General features: G+C 33.3%; 2 protein-coding genes across 2 annotated transcripts in view; both read left to right on the top strand.

Moving 5' to 3' along the window:
- Positions 1-1,303: 1,303 nt before the first annotated feature.
- On the top strand, positions 1,304-7,998 carry LOC126777818 (vitellogenin-like). The gene is made up of 7 exons (XM_050500991.1): positions 1,304-1,363; positions 1,986-4,194; positions 4,306-4,519; positions 4,672-5,662; positions 5,781-6,665; positions 6,755-6,932; positions 7,058-7,998. Exons 1-7 carry the CDS (start codon positions 1,333-1,335, stop codon positions 7,878-7,880), a joined length of 5,331 nt encoding a protein of 1,776 aa, XP_050356948.1. The 5' UTR covers positions 1,304-1,332; the 3' UTR covers positions 7,881-7,998.
- Positions 7,999-8,564: 566 nt separating this feature from the next.
- LOC126777862 (trehalase-like) overlaps positions 8,565-18,305 on the top strand; it is a 65,174-nt gene continuing 55,433 nt past the window's right edge. The window contains exon 1 of the mRNA XM_050501105.1: positions 8,565-8,656. The gene's annotated coding sequence lies outside the window, so the exon portion shown is untranslated. The remainder of the gene's footprint in view (positions 8,657-18,305) is intronic.

Here is an 18,305-nt window from a genome sequence, read left to right as displayed (position 1 = left end):
AATTTTACATAAATAAATATTTCATTATATTATCATGCAATTAGTATCCGCAATTAACCAAATAATAGACAAAATATTCAATAACAAAATTGTCAATAACAAACTGTCTAAAAGATTTCCTGTGGGATTGTACCCAAGACGCTGGCCCTATTTCCTCTGCACCGCTAGACTCATCTTTTGGGCTAAATAAGCGCAATTTAAATTACTTACAACAAAATAACTGTAAAATTATTAGATGCTGTAATCATTTGAAGTTAATGTTAAATGATCTTCTCATAAATGTTGGCACTGTAAGAAATATAAGTAACCCGTCCCGACATCGAAGTTTAACATATACATGTATATATATATATATATATTAGAATATTTATATTGAGGAACAAAATTACAAAGAAAAATCTAAGTTTATTTTGAGCCACCTCCACAAACGTGAACTTACTAAAGTTTCATCACAATCGTTGGTTTAGGGATGTATGTTAGAGGACATACATTAATTTTTATTTCTTTAGAAGATTATACCATCAATGCGCCGTCCGACATGGGATGTCATATTCCTTGTGCACGTACCAACGGCTCTTACGCTGAACAAAATTACTATTTTACCTAAGACCTGAATTCAGACCTGCTCAAATTAAAGCTAAATGCTGTAATTCTACGTAATAAGTAACCCGATTTTATAACCAAAGGTCGACGTGCTTAATTTGCTTCGCGAAAAACACGAGCATAAAAAAAGCGATAAACATGGCGAGTTATAAACGGCTGTAGCCTGTATTACAGACGCTAGGTAATTTAAATAATATATGTATGTCATATTCTTAATAAATGTTTTATTAAGAATATAATTATTCGAAGAAAGGAGCTGAAGGACTCGAAGAAAATATAACTCACAATCCTCACAGAATTCAGAGTCTGTGCCATTATATAATTTAAAAAGAAAGAGATGTGACAAAACAATGACTAAATCAAAATACTTATTCTTTATTCAAATAGGCTACCAAATTGTCATGTTACTGTATTTAATTAATTTTAAGCTACCAGCGGATCAGAATAATTTAGTACTTTTAATATAACAAAACGGTACATTAAAAATTAAAAACGTCTTCAAACGAAGTTGACCTTAAAGGATCAAATCTAATTCAATTTGTCATCAATAAGTCTGCAATCACTAGCCAACAACATGAAAATACATTGTAATTATCTCCTAACAATCAAGGGTCACCAGTTACACGCGCAAATTAGAAATATATAAGGTACTGGAGAATGTTCTGGGAGCAGAAGTGGTCTTCTCTGTCAATAGTGAACAGCTTGGCTTGGATTGGTTTGTTCGTCAACATGAAGATCTGGGTCCTAGCGGCCGTTATTGGTAAGTGTTGTTTTTTAAATAATAATTTTAAAACACATTATTTTTAAATCTTGAATTCGATCTATATTTGGCCATTTTAAATGTGTGAATATGTAAAAATAAAATACATATTTCCTATTTTTTTATATACTTAATTTGTTTGCTAAAACTGTAGTGTTTTATCCCATCCATTATTAGTATAAGTATTTTCATTTGTAAATTAATAATCATAACGAGATTTTTTTTTATATTTTACCCTTACCAGTATATACTTTATTATTATAATACATGTATATAATTACTTATAATAAATCACTAAATTTAGCTATTTTAATATGAAAGTAAGTTTTTTGTATATTTATATAGTTAATTAGTTTAAATAATTAAAGTTAAAAGCGTTTTATCCATTTTTGTAATATTAATTTGTATAAATATTGTTCATATTTTTACATCATACACCTATTTATTAATACATTAAAGCTTTAAATATATAAAAATAAAAATTAAAAATAGCTACTGTACAAATCGTGATCGAGTGGAATGATGGTAAGAATACTTGCAGGATTATCCCTTTGAATTCTAATTAATTATAAAGTTACATTAAGTTTTCAAAAATATATATAATAGAATTCTATTTTTTTAGTGGCCGTGTCTTCGGGCCGCCTCAAGCTAAATAGCGAAGGAGAAACATCCCAATGGCTTTGGGAAGCCGGTAAATTGTACCGTTATGATGTCGAAACACATACTTTGGCACACCAAATGGAAGGCGCTAGTACTGGAAACTCCTTTAAAGCCCGTTTTACTGTTCGAGTAAAGGCTCCTGGACATCTTCAGGCTAAATTTGAAAATGCGCAAAATGCTCAAGTTCATCAAGAACTAAAGCGCCACGAGCCAATGCCTGGGGATCTCAAATACCAGCCCGTTCCGAACTTTGACAAGCCTTTCGAAATCTTTTATGAAGGTGGTAGAGTAGTCTCACTTAGTTTACCATCTTCGGTCTCCCTTGCTCAAGAGAATTTGGTAAAGGGTCTTATTGGTGCACTTCAAGTAGATTTATCTACCTATCGCAATGTACATAGTTCCCATGACACTTACGACAAGGAAAGTCAACAGGGCTTGTTCAGGAAAATGGAGGCTGACGTCACTGGCGATTGCGAGACTCTTTACACAGCGTCTCCAGCTCCTCCTGAATGGAGACGTGAACTCCCAGCATTTACTGAAGAGGAAGATCCCATTGAAATCACTAAAAGTAAAAACTATGGTCATTGCCATCATAGAGTTGATTATCATTTCGGTGTTCCCGAAGGTGCTGAGTGGACCGGTACTGCACACAAACCTAGAAAGGAACAGTTTATAAAACGAGCTACACTTTCAAGAATACTTGTTGGTAAGAATGGTCCCATCTATAAGGCTGAGACAACCAGTACCGTTAACGTGCACCCTCATCTATTTGGCAAGCAAAAAGCTGAAGTCCACAGTAAGGTCAGTTTCCAATTAGTTTCGTTCGAACAAGATTCGGAGGCTGAGTGGTCACAATCTGAAGGTAATCGTGAAATACCCAGTCTTCTGTACTCTTTGAACTCAAAACCAAGAGATATTAATGAGGATAGTTCATCGTCTTCTGCATCCCACGAATCAGTTGAACAACTAAGCCACAGTAAAAAATACTCCCGTAATCGTCGCTCAGTGAAACCAAATATGGTTGTATCTATCAATAAGATGATTGTTAAAAATCGCAATGATAAATCAGATTCCTCAAGTTCCAGCGAATCTGCTTCTGCCTACGTCAATGACGATATTCCTAAAAACAATGAACCTGCATATGCAGCTATGTATATGAATCCTCAGCCTCACGGTGATAAGAAACAGAATCCAATGAACGCTCAAAAGCTTGTACAAGAGATTGCACAACAATTACAGAATCCAAACAATATGCCAAAATCAGATTTCCTTTCCAAATTCAACATTCTCGTTCGCGTCATTGCTTCAATGAGCTACGGTCAACTTAGTCAAACAAGTCGCAGCATTGAAATCGCCAAGTCAAGCAATGATAATGTTAAATTAGACATGTGGATGATCTACAGAGACGCAGTGACACAAGCTGGTACATCTCCAGCGTTCCAACAAATCAAAACATGGATTGAAAATAAAAAGATTGAAGGAGAAGAAGCGGCTGAAGTGGTTGCGGTTCTCGCTAGATCTCTACGTTACCCAACCAAAGAAACGATGACTCAGTTCTTTGAACTTGCTATGAGCCCAGAAGTTACCCAACAGACTTACCTTAATAGCTCAGCCTTAATTGCCGCCACCAAATTCATTAACATGGGCCAAGTGAACAACGAAACTTCTCACCGTTTCTACCCTTCACATATGTACGGTCGTATGGCCCGTAAACATGACACTTTTGTTGTAGACGAAGTCCTTCCTCGTCTTAGTGCAGTATTGAAACACGCTATTGAACAAGGTGATAGTCATAAATCGCAGGTATATGTTAAAGCTATTGGTAATCTCGGTCACCGTGCTATCTTGGATGTTTTCGCTCCATACCTTGAAGGCAAAACTCAGGTATCAACATATCTTAGAACGCAAATTGTTGAGAACCTAAGAGTTTTAGCTAGACAAAGAGATAGCCATGTGCAGGCTGTACTATACAGCATTTTAAGAAATACTGCTGAACCATATGAAGTAAGAGTAGCTGCAATTCAAAATATATTCATGAGTCGTCCATCAAGTGCCATGATGCAAGCAATGGCGCAAATGACTAAAGAAGATCCAAGTAGACATGTACGTGCTACTCTTAAGTCTGCGATTTTATCAGCTGCTGAACTTAAACATCCATATTTCTCTGACCTGTAAGTATAATTGAGTTTACCTAGAGTTACAATTGTGAATAATTAAAAATATAATAACAAAACAAACAAATACATTTTTCGTTAGCTTAAATATCGCCGTGTATATTTTAGGGCAAGAACGGCCGAAGCTGCGAAAGATATGGTTACAGATGAAAGCTTTGGTATGCAAGACTCTAAGAAGAAATTCATGCAATTCAATAACAAAGAAAATGATTATGATGAGATGGGTATCCAAACAATAATCGGTAGCAAAACTACCCTACTGCCTAAAACCTACCAATATTCGTGGAGAAATAGAGTTAGGGGCTGGGATGAAGAAATTACGGTAAGTGTTAATTTGTTAAAAAAGCTGTTATAGATTTTAAATGGGTGCAAAGTCTATGTGTAATAAAAGCATTAGACGCTGGCATGCCACCACTGCTTTGTATCTTATGCGTATATCTAATTATGAAAATAAAGATTATAATATTTTTACAGTACTATTTCGCTACTTCTAATAGACAAAAAACAGTTAACTTTTTCTTAAATGAAGTTTATGAGAGAATTCAAAAGAGCCGCGACGTTAAAACACACAAATATTCAGCTCAAAAGATAGCAGATATTCTAAACATTGAAAATAATGACGACGAACTTTTGGAAGCATCACTTTATTTGGACTTCATGAACCAACAACGATTATTCGCCTTCACTGAAAATGATATTAAGGAATTTGGTGTCCGGTTTGGCGAATACTTATCAAACTTGCCTAATGGTATCACCAAGCACTATACCAAAGTTGTAAATATGAAACAAGTGTCAGTGATGTTCCCCGTGGCTGCTGGTGTTCCTTTCATATTCAAATACAAAGAACCAACACTTTTCCACATTCAAACAAGTACTACTGGAAAGTACAACCTTGTGGATGGAGATCATTATAAATTTGACATGTCTCTGGACACAGACATCGTACTTACTTATGCTGCCAATCAAGACGGATCTGTTGGTTTTCTTGACCCACTTTCAAATCAATATCCTAGTGTTGGTTTGGTTCAAAAATTCCAAGTAAATATTCCTGTTAAAAGTCACTTGCAGCTTAAAAATGGTGAGTTGAAATTAAGGCTGGCGCCCAGGGAACCTGAACAAGATAGTACAATTGTCCATTATAGTGTATGGCCATATACCGCTAATCAGAAGAAAGACAGCCTGGTAACCGTATCACAGGACCCGACCACAAAAGTTATCACAAGACCTAACAAAGTATGGGCAATTGATTACAAATTTGGTCAGCAAATCGGATCACCATTCCAAATTCAAGGATATTCCTACTCTATGGACTATAGAAGCATTGGCAGCTTCTTCAATTATAACTATAATCTCTCTAACATAATTAACATACTCAAACAAAGAGATAACGCTCAAACTCATTTCAACTTAAAGTACCTCGGAAAACAGGCTAAGAGTAAGGCGGTTACTTTTACAGCGGTTTATGGTAAGCATTTTTAATAATTTATCTGTTTATTTATTTCTAGATAAAACACCTAATGTGAACAATTATAATAAATAATATTTTATAAGCACAGTATGTACAATGTTTATGAATGTTTCAGATATTCTTTACAACCAAAAGAATAGTGTTCAAATGGAACCAGTTGCTTTAGAAGTTAATGATGTAGCACCTAACAGTCCATCGCGACGGGAAGAAATAGTAAAACGAGCTACCTCAGGAATCAAATTAGCAAAATCTCGAGTATTGGACGTTAGCGCTCAATTTGAGTCTTCGGAAAAAATGGAATTTGCTGCAACGATCGCCGTTGGTTACAGCGATATTGACTCTAAGACGCAAATTGCCATTTTCATGGGAAGAAATTCAGACCAATATGGTCCCGGTCACATTAATGTTTTTAACATCATTAATAAGCCAACTTCGATATCTCCAATGAACTTCCAAGAAGCTCTGAATAATGAATTAAAAATGAACATTGAAACAGACATTCGCTATAACCAAAAAGAAAACATCCATATTAAGGCCACTGCTGAAAGATCAAAGAAATACACTGAAGACCTTCAAAACCATCCTCTGGGTAAAGAATGTAAACGTGATATTGAAAGCGGTAACAACTATCAGCACAATTGCCACAGGGCGATTGTTATGGCTCATGCTCCCGATAGCGTCAAGTTAACGGTTACTTACAAAGACATAAATCCAGTGTCAAGAAATTTCTTCTACCAAGTATTCAGAGTCGCTGACCGTTTCAGTATGTGGCAGACGGCAATGACTCCTCAAAAGGTTAACCCCGATGGAAAGATAGATGTAACTGTAGACGCTTCATATTTAACACACACTTTGAACTTAGTTTTGAATTCTCACCAAGGTGAAATTCGCCTAAGAAATATACCTCTTCCAATGGTTGCTCCTAGTGCTGTAGCCGTTTATAAGCCTATATTTTGGTTTGATCGTATACTTAACCATTACAGCAAGCATCAATACCAACGTGAGTATACATTAATTCTCCTATACGTTTCTTTTACTATTAAGAAATCACTAAGAATATAATCAAATATCTACTTGATCACTTTACAGCATACTGCACAGTTGATGGTAACAAAGTGAAGAGTTTCAGCGACCGTACTTTTAACTATACATTGACTCGATCTTGGCACGTAATGTTACATGACAATAGACCAGAAAGAAATGAGAAATTGGTAGTGATGGGAAGGAGACCCAGCGAGAATAAGCAAGAAATGTATATCTCTTACAGGTATCGTATCGAAATTACGTCAATAAATTCAACTGCAGCTAAGATCCTTAAACTAGTATTACTACAATACAAGAATGGATGGTATATACTATACATTTATTTACCTTATACTATTTTATTTGCAGATCTCGTAGTGGCCAAGAGTTAGAAATTGAACTGAAACCAGCTCCAGCCGGTCAAAAGAACTATGTTGTGCAGGTGAAGACAAATGCTAAAAAGATATCCGAGGGAGAGCAAACTACTTATTGGGATGACGTTGATGAAATTCCAATCCTGGAGTACCACACTGAGGAAAATGGTGTGTTAATAATGAGAATTAGCGTTAACTATCTCCAGGTAATGTACGACGGTTCAAGACTTGTAGTTTTTGCATACAGTAACCGCGATACCAACAGAGGTATCTGTGGGTCCATGAACGGAGAGGCTCGTGACGATTATCTTTCACCGAATGGTTTAATTGACCAACCAGAATACTACGCAGCCTCTTACGCCTTGATTGAAGCTTCCAGCGATCCCAAAGAAAAGGAATTAAACGCTCAAGCCAAGAAAGTGGCTTACCAGCCGAAAAGAAAATATACCACTATTCTACGTTCGGATGAAGAATGGCAGAAAAACATGCGCTTGACGTCAAACGAGGAATGGGGTTCTCAAATAATATACAGAGCGAGAAACTATTTAAAGAGCAAAGAGCCTTGTGAGTTGAGACCTCAAGTTCAGTATTACGAAAACCATGGTGAGATTTGCATAACAACGTCAGCCTTACCTGCTTGTCAATCGCACTGCACTGGTGGTGATTACAATGTTCAAGCAGCTCAGGTTGTTTGTCGGTCTAAGCTCGACCAGCAATTCCGTACAAACAGGGACCAAATCCGTCAAGGTCAGAACCCAAAAGTCACCGGCGTTCCTCAGATAACTCAATATAGAGTTCCTGCATCTTGCAAGGCGTAAACTAAATTTAGAATATTATTTGACAAAATGGCTTGACAAATGGACGAAATATATGTTAATTACGTATCTCTTAATATAGTATCTATATTTTTATTTTGGCTGTATTGTATATATTTATGAAAAGAATTAGATATATTATTTGTAATAATATTATGTATGACTATGTATTTATAATTGATTATTTCTTATAGTATTATTATAAGATTAGAATAGAAACAAAAAGCAATGTTAAAAAATAACAAAAAAATGCAAATAAAATGATTAAATATCAATATTAATTATTATGAGGTTTTTCTTAATTTTATCCCTAGTCATTTTAAACATAAATTTACTATTTGAATACTTCTACAAAATATTTGCAAATACAGTAGTTATATTTTAATTTAAAAATATTGTTTTATGATAACAAGTAAATCAATCACTTCTAATTATTACAAAAATAATTGTTTATTGAAACATATATTATACATTTTCGTAAGAATTATTTACTTATTTTACAGATTATATTCATTAAACTAAAAGTCAGTTTAATTTCGTAAATGCCAAACGCCAATGCCGCATTGCTTATATATCAGTTATCAGCATAACAGCGCACAGCTGTTTGTCAGTTTCGATTTCGGCATATATTCCTAGTTTTTTAATTCTGTGTTTTAAAATAAAATATTCTGCAATAGTAATACAAAACAAATATTTTCTGTCTTGTGCTGTGGTCAGTTAAAAAATTGTTAAAAAGTTCTCTAAGACTCGATTTTGATTTTCGAATCTCCGCGTCCTGTGTAAGTACTTAAAGTGATTTTTTAAAATAAGAATGCAGATTTATGTTTATAAATTTGTCCGTATAAATTCCCATTTGGGTTTTGTTTTTAAATTATTTAACCTGCTTATTTTATTAATAATGTGACTGTAATGATAGAGTTATCTCTATAAGGCATCCTTGGAATCTCAACAAAGACCTGTGGTATTAGCTATAGGTATATAATTTATGTAAAAGTCATTATTATTATTGATAGAATAATATTAGATAATTAGATACATAATTTGTTCATTTACTCAAATAATTTCTGTTAAAATTGTTAATGCCATATTATATTATATTTTAAAATTACCTTATTTTATTGTTATTTATACATTAGACTTCTATTTATTTTACAATAATAAATATTCTGAAACAAGTATAGTTGGCTCGTAGAAGATTTATCTAGCATTAAGTTCACCTTATGGTCAATATAATTTTTAGTTTTTTGGTTAGTAATTACAGCCACAAGGGTCATAACATCTTAGTTTCCAAGGTTGGTGGCGTATTGGCAATGTAAGTGTTGGTTAACATTTCTTACAATGCCAATGTCTATGGGCGTTGGTGACCACTTATCATCAAAGGGCCCATATGCTTGTCGGCCTATCTATATTATAAAAAAAAATGTTTTGTAACATGGCATCAAGTTTTTGAATTAACCATAAAGTATGATTAGACAGCTTGACCTTTTTGGCCCTTAGACATATGGAGTTTGCTACAAACTTTTTTCTTAAAGGACTAATAAACAAATGGCCTATGGTTTTAGTGTCAGTTAGGCCACTGGCCTTGGGCCATTGGGATGTAACATGGTAAAGAACTAATTCTGTATAAATGCCGTATGGCCTTCTTATTATATTGTCTTCTTATTATTTCGTAAATAAACCTTTTGTTAAGGTTACTTTAAATTTAAATAATTATCTTGAATTATTTTTTCAAAATTACCTATAAATGCTATTTAAACAAAAGTTTATGGAGCGGCTTGATTTATATTTATTAAACTTACAATAAAAACTTTATAACAGATAATATTTGTCTGTTTCATTAAAATTCTATCTGCTTTGTTTATATAATACAAAGTATTTTCAAAATGCAATCCAAATAAGGAAGCAAATTAAATAATTAATAATTTCCCGTGGTATTTATTGTATCCACACTCAATAAACACAAATAATAACTGTAGTAATTGCAGGACAATTTCAATTTTATATTGTCTTCTCTTTCTTATTCTTTAGAAACAATATGACTGAATTAAAAAATAATAATAATAATATAGGGACATTACACACAGGGCCATTTGAACCCAAACTAAGCAGAGCTTGTGATATGGAAACCAGACAACTGATATATTACATATACTACTTTTCTTTTGTAAATACATAGTTATATATATAATTACATCCAGACTCAGGACAAACAGACATGTTTATGTACACAAATATCCGTACTGGGTAGGATACGAAGCCACTACCTTGGACGTGAAAGGCAATGTCTACCAACCACACCAGCCGGCCCGATATGCATAATTGTTAGTTTCTTATTGGGATAAAAGTATATTCACAGCATTGCTCATTTTCTGCAATTTCATTGCATGGATGCTATCCGCTGACCTACCCTATTCTATTGTCAAATAGTAATACTTAGAATTGTTTCTGTTTGAATACCAGTTACAGTAATAAATATCTTAGGTTTTTATTTATTAATAATAGATTGACAGATGCGCAAATGGGTGCCACAAATGGTAAGTAGTCAGCAGTGGTTATGGTGATTAGTGGGTGGTTCTTACGCAGTCGAGCTTGCACAAGGCCCTTACCACAAAGTGGATTCCATGGTGGATCGTCTATTGAAGGTGTTGGAAGGCATTTGTACTGCTCACAGTTTTTGTATTTATGGGCAAACATTACTACTTACAACCAGCCAACTCTTTTGTCTGCCTTTAAAAATTCTATTTAAATAAAATATTATTTTCACACAATTCTTCCATCCATCTGTAATTGATGAGAAAGTTCATTGATATATATTATATATAAATTTATCCTTGGATAATTTTGGTGATATTAGATTAAAATTCATTTCAATTATCATAATTATATACTTACAATAAATGTGCACTAAATGTTTGTTTTTTTTTTATGTTAAAGTACCATATTCCTATTTGCATAGATTTTATAATAAAATATTCTAAATGAAAACACTTCATTTCTATTCACCCAATCCCACTATTTTACTTTGAGCCATTTCTCGTGTTTTTACCTGCATTAAATTTTTTTTTCATCATCATTCATTATTGTACATAAAATAAATATAATATATGTATGTTAACTTTATGTTGTTATAACTTATTTAGCCTTTTTTATGCAATAAAGACGATAGTTAGTCTTTATTGCATAAAAAAGAAATAAGGGTAGAAATCGGAATAATTACATTTGTAATTTTAACCTGTTTTGCAGATTTCTCCAAACGAAACAAACAGACAGTTAGGCAAAATAAAAACGCGGTTGTTTTGGTTTTAGTGACTTTAGTTTGGTGCAAATAGCCAAAAGCTTACAACTAGGCATTTGCCTTTTTAATTTGATTGATTTTGAAATAACAGACACACTTTCTTATAATTTATTTGTTGAAGATAAAATATTTACAGATAGGTTAAGTAATTTCATAAATCTAAATGCAAATGAATAATAATCATCATCATATTTAGCCCACATTTATCCACTGCTGGATATAGGCCTCCTCACAGGCGCGCCAATTCTCACGGTCCTGTGCTAGTCGCATCCATTGAGCACCCGCCATTTTCCTAAAATCGTCTGACCATCGGGCGGGTGGTCTGCCCACACAATGAATAATACATGTCGTTAATTTATATATTCAATACATTGGTAACTATTATAATCAATTTTAATTTTGCGCCTGTTTGATTATCTTAGCAATATCGCATGTTTTACAAAAATATCTCTTCAACTTAAAGCTTAAGGCGTTAATCATGACATAAAAATTAACGATTTTAATTAAAAAATCGAATCAAGTGACGATTTATCTACCTAGTGGTTATTAAGGTTGAGTTCTGTCCCAATAAATCTGTTTTTTTTTTATCTTTTAGACGGCGTGTTTTTTCTATAAATTTGTAATGCGTCTGTTTTGTTTTTTTTTATTTATTTTTTATATATTATAAAAATGACTACGTAGCTTAAAAATAAATAAATTTTGAATGGAAATTCTAAGGATTATAATTTTTATAGATGTTCAAACGCCGTGTAATTAGTATTTGTTATTTTCAGGCTGAATTGTATTTATTAACATACTTTATTTAATGTCTAATAAGCAACTCATACTTACAATGTTTTCTTATTTATTTCAATAAATTGTTACAACCTACCTTATGAAATAAATACTATTTATATAAAAAGGGAAAAACCAGAATTAAATAAGGTCAATAGAATACAAGTTGTGGTATTAAACAAATTAAAATTGCATACCTATTTGGTAAAACTAATGGGAAAAAATTATAAAACTGTTATCAGAAATGTTGTTATATTTATATGGATCGGAGTGTTCAGTTACTAAGATTATGATTTTTTTATAGTTTAGGTAGGCGGACGAGCAAATGGGCCACCTGATGGTAAGTGGTCACCAGCGTCCATAGACATTGGCATTGTAAGAAATTAATCATCGCTTACATCGGCAATGTGCCACCAACCTTGGGAACTAAGATGTTATATCCGTTGTGCCTGTAATTACACTGGCTCACTCACCCTTCACAACAATACCAAGTACTGCTGTTTTGCGGTAGAATATCTGATGAGTGGGAGGTACCTACACAGACGAGCTTGCACAAAGCCCTACCACCAGTAAAACCAGTAAATATGAAAATTAAATGAGATGAGATAGTTGAGATGGATGTATAGAATATAAAAAGTAAAGTAAAATAACAGCCTCTAAATGTCCCACTGCTAGACTAAAGACTCCTCTCCTTTTTTTAAGGAGGAGTTTTGGAGCGAATACTGTCACAAAATTTAATAATACTTACAACTTACTTACTTTTAATTCATAAATGTTCATGATAATTATTCAGATTAAGTTATTGTGACTAGAAACAAAGCCGTATCCAACAAATATCATTTCAGGCAAAACAAGTGTCTGCTCCCTGAAATCGATACTTAGGCCATTAGCTTTATAAAATGGATCGCTTCCACTGACAACCTACAGTTTCTTTAATGAAAAATATCTTGAATAATTTAGAGACATAATAAAATAAATTGCTAAAAAATATTTTTTCTACTGTTCTTTATTCCTAAAATATTGTGGGAAAGCTACTTATAACGCTATGAAAAATATATTTGGAGACAGTTCGAGCTGGAGCTGTGATTACACATATTTGAAGTTTGGTTTGACGGTGGAGTGAGCCAGTGTAACTACAGGGATAACACTTTAGTCCCTAAGGTTGGTGGTGCATTAACGACATAAGGGATGGTTAATACTTCTTACAGTGCCAATGTCTATCGGCAATGGTGATCACTTACCATCAGGTGGCCCATTTGTCAGTCCGCCTACCTATATGAAAAAAATAAACTAAACTATACTATAAAATAAACAAATAAATGCTTATTTAAGTAGTTTTACAAAACTGGCACTCATTCCCAGCTATGAAGTAATCATCTGGACTCTATGACCTCAAAAGTTTTTAATCCTGAAACGTATATTGTGTTGCTGCCTGTTAATAAAAATGCAGGTATATTAAAATAACAATAATATAAATTAACATACTCCAAATGACAACACGTCGGTTGTTATACAAATTACATGAGAAAAAATGATGTAGCCATAGTATTCAAATAATCAAATAAAAATAAAACATTTCAGTCATCTTAACTCCTTATCTACACCGTCTCCGTCACCGTCATGTGCAGAGTATTTTGCGCATAAATGACGCATAGACACACAGAGACGCGATACTTATATAACTATATATCTTACACCCGCTGGATCTGTCTGTCTGACCGCAATAAACTGAAAAATTAACGAACGGGTTTTCATACGGCTTTCACCAATATACGGTGTTTCATTAATGAAGGTTTTGTGTAAATTATTATAATTATTGTTGAAATATGTCGATGACTTTTAATGATTTCGGAAAAAGCTATGCCGACTAGGAGTATTACTAGAATTCGTCGCGTAAACCAATAGAGTTATATAATGTCCTCCAGGCTGATTTCGGCCACGGCGTTCACGGCCAATTACGCAGGAGATATTATAGTGCACAAGTGTGTGCGCAAACACAGGTGCACTCTCTGTTCCCTAACTCTCATAATAGGATGGGACGGTAAACCGACACGACCGGAAGAGTTCAGGCGCAAGACCAACGGCTTTACGTGCTTTCCGAGGAACGGGAGTGTACACACTTCCAAATTCCAGACTCCGGGCTGCTACTGAGAATTTTCTGACAGAAAAACCCAATAACTTTTTATTGGCCAGACCTGAAAATCGAACCCAGGACCTCCGGGTCCGCGGCCTTACATCAAGCCACTAGACCAACGAGGCAGTCTGGAAGAATCGCTGAGTTATATATGTTACGATAAAAATGTTTAGCTAGTATTGTATAAATAAAACAAATATATTGTACCTAAATGCTATTTGCTGACAATTAACATTTGATGAAATGTTTACGTAATTTATTGCGGAGGTGTGTCTTTTGTTGTTTTCCTTAACAATTCCTGAATAGGTGTATTTTGGAAATCACGTAATCAACAATGATTAAATAATTTGAAAAAAAATATATATTTATTGTTATGAAATATGAACGAATTAAAACAGTATTGTTATATAAGATAATTCAAAGTTGGAATATTGTTCATTAATTGTAATTGATTATTTCAAGTTTGTGAAATTAAGATTCAAAATTTATTGTATATTTGAATATAGTTTATTTTGCTAAAAGTCTACTTATCGTCGTAGAATGTGAAAATTATAAAAATTACGTCACGATTCGATTGCGATGAACAATTTGTTAGGGGAATTTGCTGCCTGGTCATCACTCGTATTCGAGACTTCAAATAAAACACGTATAAAAACCTTTATATAGGGCTCAACAATGCATGGATTTTATACTGGTGGTAGAGCTTTGTGCAAGCTCGTCTGAGTAGGTACCACCCACTCATCAGATATTCTACCGCAAAACAGCAGTACTTGGTATTGTTGTGTTCCGTTTGAAGGGTGAGTGAGCCAGTGTAATTACAGGCACACGGGACATAAAATCTTAGTTCCCAAGGTTGGTGACGCATGGTGATGTAAGCGATGGTTAACATTTCTTACAATGCCAATGTCTATGGGCGTTGGTGACCACTTACCATCAAGTGGCCCAAATGCTCGTCCGCCTTCCTAAACTATATAAAAAAAATGGATACGTATAATAACGTGTGTATGTGTGCAATGTACCTATATAAGAAAACAATTGCTCTTATTATTATGTAAGAATGAGTAAGCAAATCAAAGATATGTATGTCATATATGTAGAGGAGCAATTAGAATAAATAAGGGCTCGGAAGTTAGTCTTTGGAGATGAAATAAAAAAATATACATAAAAGAAATCCTTAGCCGTAATTCCTAGTTTACTTACTCTTTGTACGTGCATGTTTGTGTTGAATTGTGTCCATAAGAAAATGTTCTTAAAAGTTTTTTCATGTGTTAACCAGAATTTTTTTACTACATTCAAGTCAAAATCTTTCAAAACTTTCTAATGTCTTGAAACAATCACGGCAATAGTTCTTCATAATTTATGAATTAAAATTAAATTGAGGCAGAAAAATGTTAAAGAAAAAAAATAAATCGTTTTTCAGAAAAATAAAACAAAAAATAATTCGATAAAAGATACTATGAAAACACATTTTTAATAGTTTTCATCCAAGTAGTGATAACACATAAATTGCCTGTGAAAAAATTAAGGTTTACAAAAGATAAATTCAATCAATCCATATAAGGTAACACATCGCAATAGATTGCTATATTGCGTCATCCATGCGTCAGAGCCGTGCCTCTTTAATGTCGCGCTTTCATTGGCCGTACGCGACCTCCATCACGTACGCGACGCCATTTGAAATATATCTGTGTAACCTGTTACCATTTATTATAGGATTGATATTTAATCAAGGAACAAAACAATTCATTTAATTAATAACGGTTAAAACACGTTCCCGATTGTCAAAACATCAGTATGCAACAAATGGAATACAAAAAATAATTGAATTGAAATATGATATGCGAATACCTATCTTGTTGTTAATGCAGCAATATAATTATTACCAAAATTTACTTTAGTGTAATACATAATATATGTTTAAGCGCTATTAAGACATTTAAAAGTGTATTTTACTACGTCATACTTCGTTGCAAATTCATGTTTTATTCCATCTTTATAATTCATAAAGTGCGTATTACGTAAAAGCGTTTTTAATAATTATTAATTAATAAATCTGATTATTACTACTAGCCGAGATGGCTTAGTTGGTAGACTGCGTGAATCTTAACCGATGATCGTGGGTTCAAATCATGTGCTTAATTTGTGCTTATAATTCATTTCGTGCTTAACGGTGAAGGAAAACATCGTGAGGAAACTAATTTGTCTAATTTTATTGAAATTCTGCAACATGTGTATTCGACCAACCCGCATTGGAGCAGCGTGGTGGAGTAAACTCCAAAACCTTCCCCTCAAAAAAAAGGAGTGGAGGTCTAAGCCCAGCAGTGGGACATTCAGAGGCTGTTACTGTAAATATGATTACTACCTATTATTACTATCAAAATTAATTGCGTCACTTTGCTGCCCTTGACAAGCTGTTGAGGTCAAACGCCATCCCTGTAGAAACGTCGTAACCGACAACTTGTTATTTTCATCATGACCAATGAAATATAGGTATGTAACTGTATTGTTACATGTGGGCTTTGTGTGATATTCTCTGCGTGTGTTAGAGGTAGATGACCCTCCTGAAAATTATGGAAAAAACTATGTATATTATATTGTCATGCGGCTGCAATTACTAGATTAAAATTATATTAAATAATCGTGGTTAAAATAAAACGTGTTTAAAAGAACCTTAAAGAGTAGTAGTAGTAGAGAGAAGAGTCCTTAAAATCTAATTACATACTAAAAGGCAAAATAAAAAATAAAAAATGGTGTAATGGGTTTTTATAAGCATGAACAATACATATACATTAGGTAATCGTAATTATGCTTTCGCACAGTGAACGTAAATATGTTATATATTGTCAAATTTAATTAATTCTTTATTCAAATTAAAGTATATTGTGCATGATGAATTAAAAATATTTAAAGATGAGTAATTTTTTTTTTTAATTTAAAATAGGTAGGCAGACTGGCGAATAGACCACATAGTAAACAATCACCGTCACCCATAGACATTGGCACTGTAAGAAATATTAACCATACTACATGAACATAATACAATGCGCCGTCAACCTTGGAAACTGTCCCTTGTGGCTGTAGTTACACTGACTCACTCACCCTTCAAACCGTAACGCAACGTATATATATAAAGTATTGCCGTATAGTTATAAAATATGTATATATGTAAAATACTAAAATAGTTACTTAAATATATTAATGTAATTTTGTTCGATAGTAACATTAAAATGTTTTTTTTTTGTTTTTTTTTTCAGCTTAGTTGTCAACCTTGGTGTTGCGAATTCGCTGTTTTAATAATTTATGTTGATTTTCTACTTTTTTGTGCGTCAATATTTTCAAATGTCACCGATATCCGTGTTAGAAATATCAATCGTAAAAAATAATATTACCATTATACATTAAAGTTTATTTTTATATATTTTTTTTTATATTTGCCGGGAAGGCAAATGACTACTCCATCTTATGGTAAGTGGTAGTAGTTCAAACGCGACGGCTAGTTTTTTTTTTTTTTTTATATGCCCCGGGATGGCAAATGACTCTACTCCACCTGATGGTAAGTGGTAGTAGAGTCCAAACGCGACGACGGCCAGTACAGTCGGGAAGAATGTTATGCACTAGCCGCCCCCGCCTTGCCTCTTCTTAATATTTTTTTCTTATAGCATGCAATTAAGCTGCAATATTTTCTATATATTATTTATACTTGCTGTTATATCCAAAACAAAAACTGATCCTCCAAAATTTAAGTCCAATAAGTCTTTTCTGCATTTGATGTTTGCAGTAAAATTGCGACTCTTATTTCATGGAAATCTGAGTACTTGAAAATCTAGACCATTATATAAATGCTTATTCTAATTTTCAAACATTTAAAAGTAAGTTAATTTTCAACAAATATAAAATTTATAATTTTAAATATATATTATAAGGTCATTTTTAATCGTACTAAGGTCTACATCCGTTCAGTTTTTTAAATATTTAGTTGAGGTTAAACGAAATTACCAAAACCAAACGGGAATTAGCCATTATATATATTTAGTTACACTTTATTGCACCCCAATTAACAAAATGTACGTTACATAGCCACATAGAGACCCGAATTTATGCCTAGGTCTACAAGACGCCGACCTAGGTTTCTTGTCTGCAAAGGGGCCGTATCCAGCCAAAAATAATATTATAACTTACTCTAACCCTTCAGAATGGTTAGGCCTCAAACGTCAAAGTGCCTAGG

Source organism: Nymphalis io, chromosome 24 (assembly GCF_905147045.1).
Source record: "Nymphalis io chromosome 24, ilAglIoxx1.1, whole genome shotgun sequence".
NCBI classification, from domain to species: Eukaryota; Metazoa; Arthropoda; class Insecta; order Lepidoptera; family Nymphalidae; genus Nymphalis; species Nymphalis io.
This window is presented reverse-complemented; position numbering and strand designations above follow the sequence as displayed.

Coding starts and splice junctions, on each gene's coding strand:
- LOC126777818 (XM_050500991.1), top strand. CDS start 1,333: ATGAAGATCTGGGTCCTAGCGGCCGTTATTG. Junction 5,663..5,780: donor TACTTTTACAGCGGTTTATG/GTAAGCATTTTT, acceptor TGAATGTTTCAG/ATATTCTTTACAACCAAAAG. Junction 6,933..7,057: donor GAAATGTATATCTCTTACAG/GTATCGTATCGA, acceptor TTTTATTTGCAG/ATCTCGTAGTGGCCAAGAGT.